Genomic DNA, 14,528 nt, shown 5'->3' with positions numbered 1-14,528 from the left:
CGATATGGCAAAAAGCAGTGTCTTCCTCTTTATTGCATTACCATAGACTAAGTTTATGATAAATAAAAAATCGGTAGGAAGATAATAATAATAATTCAAGCAAATATTTTCTATTGCATCCATTCTTCTAAATACATTACCCTAATAGTAACACCAAAATAAAAATACATTACCCTAATAGCATAAATATATATATTATACTTGAAATTCATAAACTTATTTAAACTCTTATTAATATATTAAATGTTGTCAGTTGCACGTGTCATTTTCTAGTTTAAGTTATTTTGTTTCCTTTATGACAAAGTAGACTTAACAACTATAATTTGCTTTCCTTCTCCTTCAAAAATGGAGCTAATATCCTCTCTTGTTTTAAGATTCATCCTAATTTCAGCATTTCTACTACCAAAAGCAGGAACAATTTGGGCATAAAGGTTAAGATTCTTCGTTAAACAAGAAAAAATTTGTCATCATATTTTGTTTAAAATAAAAGTTAGGGAAATGAAAGTGATTGAGATGCATCTAAAGTATACATACACATTTGGCAGAAGGTAAAGCATGCATGACAATCAAATGCACAATCTTTTGGATTTCCACATATATATCTATGGGAGAGAATCTTATTATTCGAGCAAGGAACATCTACATTATAGTTGAACTAGTTTTCCTAGCGAATTTTTTTTCATACATAAGATTCGAACTCGAGACATTTTACTCAAAGAAAAACAGCCTTGTACTAACTGCACAATCTATTATCTCAACAAAAATAAAATAGAACAGTCAATTTCAAAGTGAACAGAACAGACTAGTTGGATGCATCTCCCAAATGAGTACAATACAATATGGAAACTGTGGATGAGCTCATATTCAAAAGGAACTGACATATCCTGTATCAAGGTCCCTTCTAGTACTTATCCTCCCCCAACCTAATATAGTGTCCAACACATATAGATAAGGAGCCATTTCATCACTACCCCTTTGGACAAAGTAGAAAGGTGAAGATCTATCAATTCCAATGACCTTGAATTTACTTTGATACACCAATTTGCCATGTAAAGATAATTCTTGGTACAAGGCTACTATTTTAAAGTTGTTACACATCAGTTCCTCTGTAATATCCATGACAGGTTTACTTCACATAGTTCAAATCTTCAATGGTGTAGATCATGGCACAGAAAACTCTAAGTGGCTTGCTGTCCTCAGCTTTGCTTTATCTCTTGAAGCATTTCTACTACATTCTTCATTTTCGGTCGTTTCGCTGGTGTGTTGTCAGTACAAAGTAGCGCGACCTTTAGAGCAGCAAGCATTTCTTTCCTCCAACCAAAGGAAACTGTGCTAAGCCTTGCATCCAGTATCTGCTCTGGAGTTTCCCCTCTTACCGGAGCACTGTGAACCCACTTCACCAAATCCACACCTTCACCAAATTCCTCATCAACTGGAAGCCGAGTTGTGAGGATTTCCAGCAGAACAACGCCATAGCTGTAAACATTTCCGGGTGCTGTGACTTGCATTGTGTATGCATATTCTGCATTACAGGAGAAATATAACATGAAGAGTGCAAAACACAATAAAAGTTAATAGGAAAATGGATGTGAGAATTGTATTTGCATGCCACAAAATAGCATACCTGGGGGTATGTAACCAAAGGAACCAGCAACTGCACTAATACTTGCAGTGCCTCTGGTTGGATCCAGAAGTTTTGAAATCTCAATCTCCCCAACTAATGGCTTAAAGTTTGAATCCAAAAGAACATTGCCAGAAGAAATATCAAGATGGATAATTGCCACATGATGAAGGAAAGCCAAACCTTCTGCGACTCCGATGGCAATGGATAATCTAGCAGGCCAGTCAGGCTGATATTCAGGTTGCAAGGTAGACTCATGAAGAAACTGAGTCAATGTTCCGTTCGGAAAATAATGATGCAAGAGAAGAGCAACATCTTCATAAATAACATAGCCAACGGGTCGTGCTAGATTATCATGAGAGACTTTTCCTAGTCTCTCAAGCTCTCTAATCATCTTGTTCTGGTGTTGGATTATTGTCTTGTCTATGGACTTCAATCTCCGAACAGATAACACCATCCCGGAAGGCATGATTGCCTTGTAAACTGTGCTGAAAGTTCCACTGCTGAGCTTATTGGAGTCTTTTAGAGTTGCTTTAACGACAGCATCAAGGTCTACCGCTTGTTTTAGATTATCAACAAAGACACTCCCTGCTATTATAGTTGGATTGTCATCGATTACATCTTCAACAATGCCGGCATCTTTGGCTACTTTTTCTTGCCTCTCTCTTATCATAAAGAGCAAGACAACAACAGTTACTGAAATAAAAACTGCCAAACCAGAACCAATTACGGCCAGTATGATTCTGTAGGAAACCCTGTGATGGTAAGTCCTCTGATCATCATAAGGATCACATGAAGAGTTCAATGGCTCTCCACAAAGCCCTTTATTGCCCGAAAAACTTGAACTAGGACTCTTCTGGAATGGTACGAATGTCGGTACAGGGCCTCCAAACAGATTATTCGAGAAGTTCACCTCTATCAAGCTCAACATTCCCTTAAGCTCAGCTGGCAGATTACCTGAGAGCCGATTGTTCGACACATCCAGAGAAACAAGCTTGTCCAGTTTTCCCAATTCAGGGGGAAGTGGTCCATGAAGATGATTGAAACTCAGATTTAAAGCTATCTGTAAGTTCCTAATGTGACCAATCTCAGGAGGAATAGTTCCAGTCAAATAATTATTGCCCAATTGTAATTCAAGAAGTTTTGAACAAATTCCAATTTCATGAGGGATCTCTCCTCTTATGGAATTCTGATCCAATAGCAAGTACTGCAACCGAGAAATATTGCAGATTTCATTTGGTATCGTCCCATTGAATCTGTTGTTGCTAATATCAAGCTTGTTAAGACTTTTGCAACTCAGAATTGATTTTGGAATATCACCAAACAGGTTATTTCCTGAAAGAATTAACTCCTGAAGGTTCGTAAGTTGTCCAAATTCTTGTGGAATTGTTCCGGAAAATCCGTTTGAAGCTAGATTCAAGAGGGTGAGATTAGAACACTGAGCAAATTCTGAAACTACCTCACCGGAGAGATTATTATTATCGGCTTCAAAGTAGGTTAGGCTACTAAGATTTCCAATGGTTTTAGGAATAGTGCCTACTAAATGGTTGTTTCCAATGCGAACGTTGGAAAGGGCATGGCAATTCCCAATTTCCTCAGGAAGGTCACCACTAAAATTATTCTGGGTGAGAATCAGAACTTCTAGCTTCCCTGAAGCAAAAATGCTTGCTGGTATTGGACCTTCTAGCTGGTTAGAATGCAGGTTAAGTATTTGAAGATAAGGAATCAAGCCTAGATCATCTGGAATCCTGCCATCTAAACGATTCTCATAAGCAGTAAAAACTCTCAGGTTAGTCAAATTCCCCACCCAAGAAGGTATAAAACCACTCAAATGATTACTAGAAATTTGCAAATCTTGCAATTTCTCTAGCCTATGAAGTTCCATTGGTATCTCTCCCACAAGCACATTATTTGAAAGGTTTAATGAAACAAGGCTTCTGAGACCACCCAACTGTGGTGGAACTGAACCTTCAAACTTATTAGAAGACAGATCTAGAACTTCAAGATCAGATAAAATTCCAAAAGCAGGAGGAATCAATCCACCAAAGTTATTATTTGAAAGATCAAGCCTCTTCAGAGCTTTGAGCTCAGACATTAAAGTCACATTACCTCGAAGGTTCCGGTGAGCAAGATCGAGCTTCTCCACCATTGAGTGATTACCACAGATGACTCCTTGCCAAGTGCAGTAATTTGAATTGTTTCCATCACCCCATCCAGGTACTCTAAGCTCTTGGTTGATAGCATTAATTGTAGCTTGGTCCTGGAACTCAGCACCAACAAGCTCACACTTTGATAGGTACCACCAACCTAGCAGAAGATGCAACAAGCAAAGAATTCCCATCAAGTGAAGAGTTAGTGCTTCCACTCCACACAACAGTGTTCTTCTCCAAAACCCAAAACTCTGATCAAAGCTCTACCAAACCCTGCAGTACCACACTACCACAGCAGCAACAACTTTTGCTTCTTGCTTTTCACACTCAAAAAAATCCAAATTTCCTTCAAAATTGAACTTTCCCTTTTGCTTTATTCTGCAAATGTGAGGAATTGAAACCAGCTACACCACCTTGTATCACCTTCTCCAAATGAAGATGCAGAGCTTCAAGGTGAAACCTTTAGAACCTTTCAGCAACAATAGTCCTGAAATGCAGCAACCCCAGATCACATAACAGCATTTTGAAGAAAACCCATTTGAGATTTATCAAAAAGATAAAAACTTTATGCTCCTAAGTGCTGCTATCCTTAGTTCATGGAATAAAATAACCAAACTAAGTAAAAAAAAACAGCAAACAACCAAAAAGCTTTCACTTTCAGTTTCAGGGTTGCACATGAAAATTTGCATACATACTTTGAAGCAGAAGAAGATTGGAACTGCGGAAGCAACGGAGAAAGCGACGTTTTCTGTGTTCAGTGATGAAATTATGAGAGAAGGGTACAATGCTTAGGTACAGAGTTCACGGACCAGGTGTTTTCTTGTGTTGTGTCTGAAAGAGAAGAGAAAAAGAGAGAGATTTGTGGGTCTGAGTGTGAAGATTGAGAAGGAAATGGAAATTCTTCACGAGAAATGGGCAGTCATCAGTGAATGAAAGCTGCATAAAACTCCTGTCTCACTGCATGTGGGGCACACTACAACACCAAGTGTTTGGGTTTGGGAACATTATGCATTGGGCGCCATCAATTCTCATCTTTAGAAATTCTAGAATTGATTCTAGAGAAAAACATATTTAAAGAGTTTTTTTCACTTTCTGCATCGAAGTGGGCATTAACGTCCGTTAGTACTGAGGCGTACAAGTATCCAAACTTAAAGCAGGTTCTATACATAGTGTTATGAGGTTTAGAATTGATTCTATGAAAACAAAAGCAACTTCTATAAGTAGTGTTTGAGTTTAAGAATTGATTCTCAGAAAATAGTAGTATAAACATGCTATGATGTTATTAGTATAGTGGATGTGGATATTTGGATATACTGTGAAAAATTACGGTAAAGTAATGACGTACACAATTATAAAAGTTAAAAAAAATTACTTTTATTTATCGTGATTATTCGTTGTATATTCAGACATGCATTAAATTTAAAATCAATTTTGAATAGAATTCATTGAGTGTGTTGTGTAAGTGAAAAATGAATTGTGAGTATATAATAGGCAGATGCATTTTTGTTGATAAATTGTAAATAAGTTTGATTTGCAACTATAATATGATGTTAAGTAAACACAAGAGCATGATGATAAGATAAACAGCTTCTATGTCTTCAATTTTGGGGAACTATGAATGTGCAACATTTCTATGCTGTCACATATCTAAAGTAAATCAGGAAATATATAGTGGATGTCAGCACCTAGTAAAGGTTTTGTAGGTCATACAAGAGGGAAGGACAAAGGCCCTCATGGGGAATCAATTTGCATCATATGCCATTGAGCCTCTTCTGAGATTTATCATTGATTTGAGTCTTGAGAAGGCAATAATGTTGTCTTGCCAAGATCACAATACCTAATCTAGGATTCCCTCAGTCTAGGTTTATTTTTATATTGGGCCTGGGACTCGCTTTTTTCAGAACTCTCAATTTATTTGTTAATTAAATGCACCAAAACAATTGTCTGCAGAGGGCAGAAATTCTGGATTTCTGGGAGCTGCCTTTTTTTTAAACACCTCCCCTCACCAAATCTGTCCCATTCATGGGTCTCACTTTCATCCACGTGTACAAAATTTTATGATGAAAAACTTACTTAGCTACACAATTAGATACACAGTAAAAAATTACAGTAAAGATAAAATTACGATAAACATTCATAAAAGTTAAATGAAGTTGTTTCAGTGTATTTTGATTTTGATTTACCGTGATTTTTTTACTGTATATTAGTGCATGTTTAGAAATTCTTCTATAATTAGTTTTAAAATGAAAGCTAATTATGAAGAGATTTATTGTGAGTGTAGTAACTTTGTGCCATATTAATTATGAAAACAAAAAATTATCCAAATATTTTTACTTTTCAAAGTTTGTAGCATTCATGAATCCAACCTCTCAATCATGAAAGTGAGACATTAACAAGCATGCATAAAAAGGGATTTTACATATTTATCAGAAAGGTTATTTGTAATGCTCAGTTTATATCTCTCTGTTTGAGTACACCATATACCTTGAATGGAACCATGATGATTCCATCACCAAGTTACAATGTCAATTATAAGGTACTTGGATGTATTTTGATATTACCTTATTTTATATGTGAAACTTCTAATTTTCTTAATCAAAAAATGTTCAGATTTTGCATATTACATAAATAGTGTCAATCATAAGGTACTTCGATGTAATTTTAACCTGCACTTCAACTAAACTTTATTTGTTGAGAGGTCAAGTTCATGATTGAGCAATCAAATTAACTATCCAGTTAGCCTTCCCTACAGTGCTTTGCCCCTTCATGCTAAGATCAGACTCCAATAGCTTATTGGACTATGCAATGTTATGTTGCCATTGGAAATGCCAAATCTCTTGAATGGAGTGAGTAAAAGGCTCTGCAAATTATAATAAAATAAAGAAGAAGATACCACTTTGACATGGCTGAGCAAAACAATGTGAGACAAATTATCTCCATTTCAACAAGGGGCATTATTTTAAGTGATTGTTCAAATGATATATATTTGATTCTTTTTAAATAATGTTTTGAGTTTGAGTTTTGTGAATGGTATAAAAAAAATTCACTAAAAGAATCAGCCTCACCAAAATGTGACAAAATTGTTTCTCGGATGTAATGCCTATGGTGGAAAAAAAAGTTATACCTTCTTATGCGTGTGATTTTTAAATCAGAGACTTCATTTCATCACATTAACTAGGTACAACATATACTAATCATGTTTTAAGAAAAATCACTAGTGTCAAAAAGCATATTTTAGAAAGCACATTTTGTCCTTTAATTGTTTCCTTTGTGTCATCATTGCCTCCATTAATTACAGCACAAGCTACCTCTATATTAATACTTTGGTAGGCTGGTACTAATATAATATACAGATGCAGTGAGCAAAAGTTTCGTACAAAGTCAATCTCAATTAACACGTTTGTGGACCATTTGCCTGCAAAGGTAGCGGAGAAAGGGGAAATTGCTGCTGTTTTCACTTGCAAAGCATGATGATAACGACCAAGGATCACATTCACAATAGAAATTACAGCCTGAGATGTTTCTGTGAATTCCATCGAAGGCATGGAGAAGATTAGGGGAAAGTAAGAAAATAAAATATATAATCATATTAGAATTTTCTTTCATTAAGCTGAGCATATATAAAAATCTCTAATAGCACGTATCATTGGCATTTAAAACTTTAAAATTAAATTTTTTTTAGTAAGGTTTTAATGAGGCTCATCTCTAGAATATCCTATCTTGAGGGTGGGTTGGATTTATTTTATTGGCTTCATGTGAATTTGTTCCCGTGAAATTTTCTCTATCAATAATATATCTTTTTGTCGTAAAAAAAATTAAAAACTACCAAGAACATGTTTGGTTTAGCCTTATACACTAATAATTATCGTGTAGCGCCTTCAAAAGCAGGTTATTGGACTGGGCGAGCCCCTAGAGGGGCAACGCCCAGCATGTATCCCGCCCTGAGGCGGGGCCCTGGCCTTCAGATGGGCCTTGACCTCGGAGGCCCAATTGGCCCAATAGGTAGTACCCAAGCTCTATAAATAGGAGGTAGTTATCAAGTGTAGGGGACTTTTGGCTCATTGGATGAAATAACACTCGAAATTCAGCACACTCTCTCTCATTCTGATTCTCTCTTAGCACAATCCCTCTACCTCTGGGTACTATACCTCTCTTGAATGTCCATTCCCGGAACATTTGGCGCCGTCTGTGGGGACTGTAAACTCTCTACTCCCATTCACGTGGATTGATTGTGCATGAAGTTACCTCTGATTGTGATTAGGCAATTCTCTGGTTTTCTGATTTTGATTCTGTGATTAGTGATTGGTTTTCCGATCGAGTTTGCATCGTTTCTGGTTTGGATGGAGACTCGACGCAGGAGGCAACATCATTCACCAATGCGACAGCGGATTTCGCCGCCTCGGCGGCCTCATCGTGTGGTCCTGGATTCTCCGGTACGAACGACAGGAGTACAATCGCCTTCTCCTCCTCCATCACCTCCTGTACCACCACCTCCTCCATCGCCTTCACAGGTGGGATCTCTGGAGCGCTCACCAGAGAATTCACCTGCTCCGGAACAACAACCGGCGGTGACGCAGGAGCAATGGCGCCATTTGGTGCGCAGCATTGGCAACATCCAGCAGCGGAATGAGCATCTACAGGCTCAGTTAGATTTCTACCGCCGCGAGCAGCGAGGTGATGGAAGCAGAGAAGCAGATTCCGTGGCTGAGTTCCGTCCGTTCTCGGAAGATGTCGAGAGTGTGGCGATTCTGGATAACATGAAAACGTTAGTTCTGGATTCTTACAGCGGAGATTCCGATCCGAAGGATCATCTTCTGTATTTTAATACGAAGATGGTGATAATTGCGGCGTCAGATGCGGTGAAGTGCAGGATGTTTCCATCGACGTTCAAATCGACGGCGATGGCGTGGTTCACAACTTTGCCGCGCGGATCGATTTCAAATTTCAGAGACTTCTCATCCAAGTTTCTAGTGCAATTCTCGGCGAATAAGAATCAGCCGGTGACGATCAACGACCTATATAATATTCGCCAGCAAGAAGGAGAATCACTGAAAGGGTGCATGGCAAGGTACAGCGCAGCGGCGGTCAAGGTTGAGGACGAGGAGCCTCGAGCTTGTGCTTTAGCATTTAAAAACGGTTTGCTACCGGGAGGGTTGAACAGCAAATTGACACGTAAGCCGGCGCGTTCGATGGAGGAGATGCGTGCTCGCGCCAGCACTTATATTCTTGATGAGGAGGACGACGCTTTCAAAAGAAAGCGCGCGAAGTTGGAAAAGGGCGACACGTCGCCCAAGCAGCGATAAAAGGAGGAGTTTCAGATCGGTGGCAAGGCGGAGGGGAAAGAACAAGGTGCATTCACGAGAGAATGACAGATCGAGATTCTTCAAGGCGCATCCAGCGATGGAAGATCGGAGCAACACGGTTCAGACCGACAATGAAGAGCGTCAACAGAGGTGAAGCTTCAGATCGAGGAAGCATGTAGGCGAGGGAGAGCAGATTGGTAATGACGAAGAAAAGAACGAAGGCGAGGAATCTGTCGGAGCAAATCGGATCAAAGAGAAGGAGTGGGTGAATTGAGGCACACCATTAAAGTTTTATGAAACTTGGAAGACTCTTCCATAAGCGGTTTGTTATTGGGTGGGACAAGCTCCTGATGGCGCGATTTAGTTACAAAGTGAAACAAGTTTCACGATGAACTAAATTAGCCCCGGAAAAGCCCACGTAACCACCGGATTCATTGGCGATGTGTGGGGTACAAATTGCCCATTCTACTGAGCACCTCTTTGGTAATCCAACTGGCCATTGGAACCCAAAGCACTTTGAGTCCCGAAATGGGACGATCACACCAAGGGTGGCGACCTACCGCTAGGGTGGTGACCTCATGCCAAAGGGTGGCGACCAAACGCTATGGGTGGCGACCTGTAAGACTCAGTTTTTAGACACACAAAAGTCGCCAAAAGGGTGGCGACCTCACGCTAAGGGTCGCGACCTACCGCAAGAGGATGGCGACCTACCGCTAAAGGGTCGCGACCTACCGCCAAAAATGAGAGTAGCGACCTACCGCAAAATGGTGGCGACCTACCGCAAGAGGGTTGCGACCTACCGCCAAAAATGAGGGTAGCGACCTACCGCAAAATGGTGGCGGCCTTACGCTGAGAGTGGCGAGCAAGTCAAACTAATTTCTTATAAGGCTAAAGCAAGATGGTGATGGCGATGCGGCAAGTGAGGACACTCCTACTCCTCATGACTTGGACACAGAGTCTGGTGGACTTGTAGACTATGGCGAGTGAAGGAGCATGCGTGCTGGGCGGATCTTCTCCTAGGGACGATGCGGCGGCGACTTCAGCTTGAAGACACATTGTGCTCTCATGCTTCGAGCTCGGTGTCTTGTGGACTGGTTGAGTCCCTTCGCCATATTAGGGGGCTCGCCCAGGAAGCAACTTGATCCATGAAGATGCTACGAGGGGCGGATGCGGGGGAGATTGGCGGGAGACCATGTCATCAGGCGAGCCAGCTTCTATTCAGCGAGATACGTCATATAAGGCGGGCCACCACGACTCCTTAATCTTGTAGGCGTTTGTACACCATCTTTCTAGGTCCCGCGTCAATCGGAGATTCATGTATTTGCGTATTTCCTTGCGCTATTGGCGGTTTGTGTTTCATTTGCGCCATGTCGGCGACCTACACGCTTTATACATCCTTTGTTGATCCCGCCAAGTAGCGTGGCTAGGTGATCCTAGGCGGGGAAGCTATTGCAACTAGAAACTTGGGAATAGTTCCTGCGCGTTGGTCGAAACCGCCAGCCGAGGAACGCCGTACCAAGTGGAAAGTGGCAACGGGCGACTTGCTAGGGGAATCACAAGGGGACAGAGATTGACGGTCACAGTTTGGAGACACACTTCGCTCTCCTGCTTCGAGCTTGTGGACTTGCGGACCAAGGGCGCTCGCCCTTCATCTTTTGGCTGTCAAACCCAATTGTTATTGTTTGTGGGAAAGCGCGAAAAGCCTCGCCATTATAAAGATCAAACACCATCGCCTGGCAGGTGACACCAACAACAAAGTTCAGTCGCTCGCCGGGGTTACCGCCAGTCGGTGATTGAATGATCAGCACATGACCCATGCCTGCCACCTTTTCCGCCGGCGAACGATCATACACCTGCTCCAACTTATCGCCAATACGAAGTAATCGTTCTCGCCGCTTGTGGACTAGTGGACTTGCCAGCTCGGGTTGCTCGTCAAGTCAGTGGACTGGGTAACTGAAAATGCAAGTTTCCTTTTGCTCACGCCATGTTGGCGATATAGTTTACTTCTCTTTTCTCAAGCCATGTTGGCAGTGCAGATTCTGGTGTACTGTAAGACATATGTAAAAGCATTTAAAAGACACCCTTAGCTCTCGTACCTCGAGCTCGGTGTCTTGTGGACTAGTGGACTGGGCGAGCCCCTAGAGGGGCAACGCCCAGCATGTATCCCGCCCTGAGGCGGGGCCCTGGCCTTCAGATGGGCCTTGACCTCGGAGGCCCAATTGGCCCAATAGGTAGTACCCAAGCTCTATAAATAGGAGGTAGTTATCAAGTGTAAGGGACTTTTGGCTCATTGGATGAAATAACACTCGAAATTCAGCACACTCTCTCTCATTCTGATTCTCTCTTAGCACAATCCCTCTACCTCTGGGTACTATACCTCTCTTGAATGTCCATTCCCGGAACAGTTATGATATCTCATAATTTACAATAATTATTTATTCACACCTCAAAATGAGGTTGAATGAGGTGGAGGAAGAGAGAGATAGAAAGAAAAGAAAAAGTAAAAGTGAGAAATTATAAGATATAATAGATGATAAGAGAAGAGAGATAGAAATAAAAATAGGTGAAAATGGAGTGTATAAAAAAAGAGGTGTGTATATATCATTACCCCATAATTTATGGGGACTATTATAAACAATGATGCGTGAAACTGTGAACAGTACTTGCGATTATTTTTTAAGCTAAAAAAGTACTTGTGATAGGTTATAAACTATAAAGTTAATTAAAAAAACTTTGTCAAATGTGGCTGTAAAAAATCCCACAAACTACAAGCGTTGATAGTGTTTGCGTTGATAGTGTTTGACACAAAATATTGTACACTCATCTCGTCTCATGTGCAATTTATCTCTATTTTTCAAACATGCATTAATAGTAACTTTTCTTATAGGTGCCCACTAGGGTGGACCATTTATATTTTGGTCCACCGGTGCACTCAAGGTTATATTAGTAATTTACAATAAATAAAAATATATTACAAAAATTAAATCCTTAACATTATCTGTGATTCTGTGTGGCTGCCGCCGTCCTCGTCCCCAGACCTCATAGTCTCATACATTCGATGGAAATTTCACCATCTACAAGGGAAACTTTCAATCTTAAAGCTACAAAATGTCACCGACCCCTTTGAATCTCTAATGCCTTTCAAGCCAACTTGAAGAAGATAGAACAAATTGACAAGTTGGCCTTAGAATGGAATTGCAATGCAACTGTAGACTCGCAAATGGAAAGGCATGTACTTGAACAGCTCGAGCCATCAACAAACTTGAAGAAACTCACCATTCAGTTCTATGGTGGAACTAGTTTTCCGAATTGGTTAGGAGATTCCGCTGTGCGCAAGTCAAGATCCGTTAACTGTTTCGCGGCCTCTCTTGCTCCCTTGTGAAATCGCCGCCGACCACCACCTCTCGGCTCGCGATCTCGCGTCACCGGCCGGCCTCCCTCACCGCCGGCCTTCTCTGACGCTCCATCTCCGTCGGACAGGAGCAGATCCAGCGTCCTTGGACTCTCTCGCACCAGATCCGACTACCTCAAGTAGAATTATGTTTTTTTTTCTGTACTGGTGTGTGAGAGAAAGATTAGTAGAAGATGAGTAGAAGCAAAAGGAAACAGATGATTCTTTCACAAAAGAAAATTTCACACAGCAACCTCCGCATTAAAACCAGCAGTGGCGGAGGAAACCGCCGTTGTGGATTCAGCAGCGGCGGCGAGAGAGATAATGGTAGGCTGGGCCACTAATGCCTGTCCAAAAGCAGGGAGAAGAGGGTTTGATTTAGGATTGGAAAATTACATTATTACCCTTTTATCATTGATTCAATCCTAGTCATTCAATTAAGGAATATTCTAATATTCCAAGATCTAACGGTGATGAAGTATGGTGCATGGGTGGACCAAAAAATTAAAGGTCCACCCTAGTGGGCACCTTTCTTATAATCAACTTCTCCTTCTAAGGTGAAAACTTATTGAGTTTCTAAATAAGCACTAAATTGTTAAAGTTGCAAAGTTTTTCAAGATTTACATCATTCACCTCTCAAGTCTGAAGGATTATAACTACAATGTTTACTGTATCTATTTTGATTGCTATAAACATAATTTTTAATGTACTGTGATTGGCCACTTGGTTTTAAATGGCAAATTTTGGGTTATAAGCAATAAGAATTAAAAGAAAGCTATACCTAAAATTATGAAACATATAATTACCTAAAATTATGAAACATAATTACAATTAAATTTTGGTATCATGATGAAATTGTTTTGAAGTGTTCAAGTTCAACTAAGCATGCTTTATGTGGTTATTTGTTGGTCTATTTTCTGAATAGTTTGTTGGTTTAAAAATCCTTACTCAATCAAGAGATCATCGGTTCGAAATCAGCACAACATCAAAATGTTGCTATTTGTTGCAAGACTTGTGATTCGCTTGTGGTAGTAGATGTGTTGAATGGGAGATAACAACCTAAGTAAGAATTCTTAGTTTTGTTACATCTTGTATCATTTTTGGTGATTTAACTCTAAAAAACAAAACACAAAATGGAATTATTTGATATGGTGAATGGGACCGGAGGAATGGGCATATATCTTGGTGACAGGTAGGTCCAAATCATGTCTGTATGAATGAATGACAGTAGGGTGGCCACCACCATCTTGATCGGGGCCACCACCATCACTATGCATTATCTTACTTATGAGATATAGAAAGAAATATTGAAACAAGGTTGCCAAATTCACATTCTTCCTTGACAAAGTTTCCCCCCTACATTAACTTTACTTGATAAAAGGCAAAGGACAACATCATGGATGTCGTAGCAATATTTCTTTTCCCATTATATACTTTCTATCTTTTCTCTTCGGGGGTGAAGTAATTTCTATTTTGTTAACGAAATATGTCACAATTGTTAGTTTATCACAATTGGTAATTAACTAGCCTTCATCAAACCCAAGGAAGCTCCCAATTCCGCAAGGATGGTGGTTTGGACGGAGACCGTGGGGACGATGGTTTGAGTGAAGGATTTGCGTATCCTCAACAACTTTATTTCTATCTTTCACGGTTGACTATATGGTTTGAGGGGAGAAGTTAGTGTCGTGATGTGACACGACTAATTAATTACTAACCCTAGTTGCATTAATTTTTTTAACTATATACTAAATATTTCACCATAATTTAAAAAATCAATTGGGTAGTTACATGTCATCAAATGAAGGACATATATATGAGCATCTTCAAAATACATACTCCCACCAATATCTATTATTATTGGAGCATATTTTTAATTCCAACATGACTAGTGAGAGTATGTGAGAGTAAATACTCAATTTAGTCATGAAAAGTGTTTGCATTTATTATTGCTTAATGTAAAAGATTTAAATAAAACTTGCAATTAATAAAATAATTTTTTTATATAAACTTTTAAGAGTTGTTTTTTTTGAAGTCAAGTACGAGACATTTTATTCATGATAATA

At 39.9% G+C, this 14,528-nt stretch overlaps 1 protein-coding gene across 1 annotated transcript; it reads right to left on the bottom strand.

The window, feature by feature from the left end:
- Positions 1 to 781: 781 nt before the first annotated feature.
- Positions 782 to 4,814, bottom strand: LOC130730630 (leucine-rich repeat receptor-like tyrosine-protein kinase PXC3). The gene is made up of 3 exons (XM_057582687.1): positions 4,467 to 4,814; positions 1,625 to 4,258; positions 782 to 1,522 (listed from the first exon to the last, which is right to left on the bottom strand). The coding sequence occupies exons 2-3, from the start codon at positions 3,960 to 3,962 to the stop codon at positions 1,197 to 1,199; spliced, it is 2,664 nt and encodes an 887-aa protein (XP_057438670.1). The 5' UTR covers positions 3,963 to 4,258; positions 4,467 to 4,814; the 3' UTR covers positions 782 to 1,196.
- Between the last annotated feature and the right edge of the window lie 9,714 nt (positions 4,815 to 14,528).

The sequence above is a fragment of the Lotus japonicus genome, chromosome 1 (genome assembly GCF_012489685.1).
Source record: "Lotus japonicus ecotype B-129 chromosome 1, LjGifu_v1.2".
Classification (NCBI taxonomy): domain Eukaryota; kingdom Viridiplantae; phylum Streptophyta; class Magnoliopsida; order Fabales; family Fabaceae; genus Lotus; species Lotus japonicus.
Note: the sequence above shows the minus strand (reverse complement) of the source record. Positions and strands in the feature narration are given on the sequence as shown.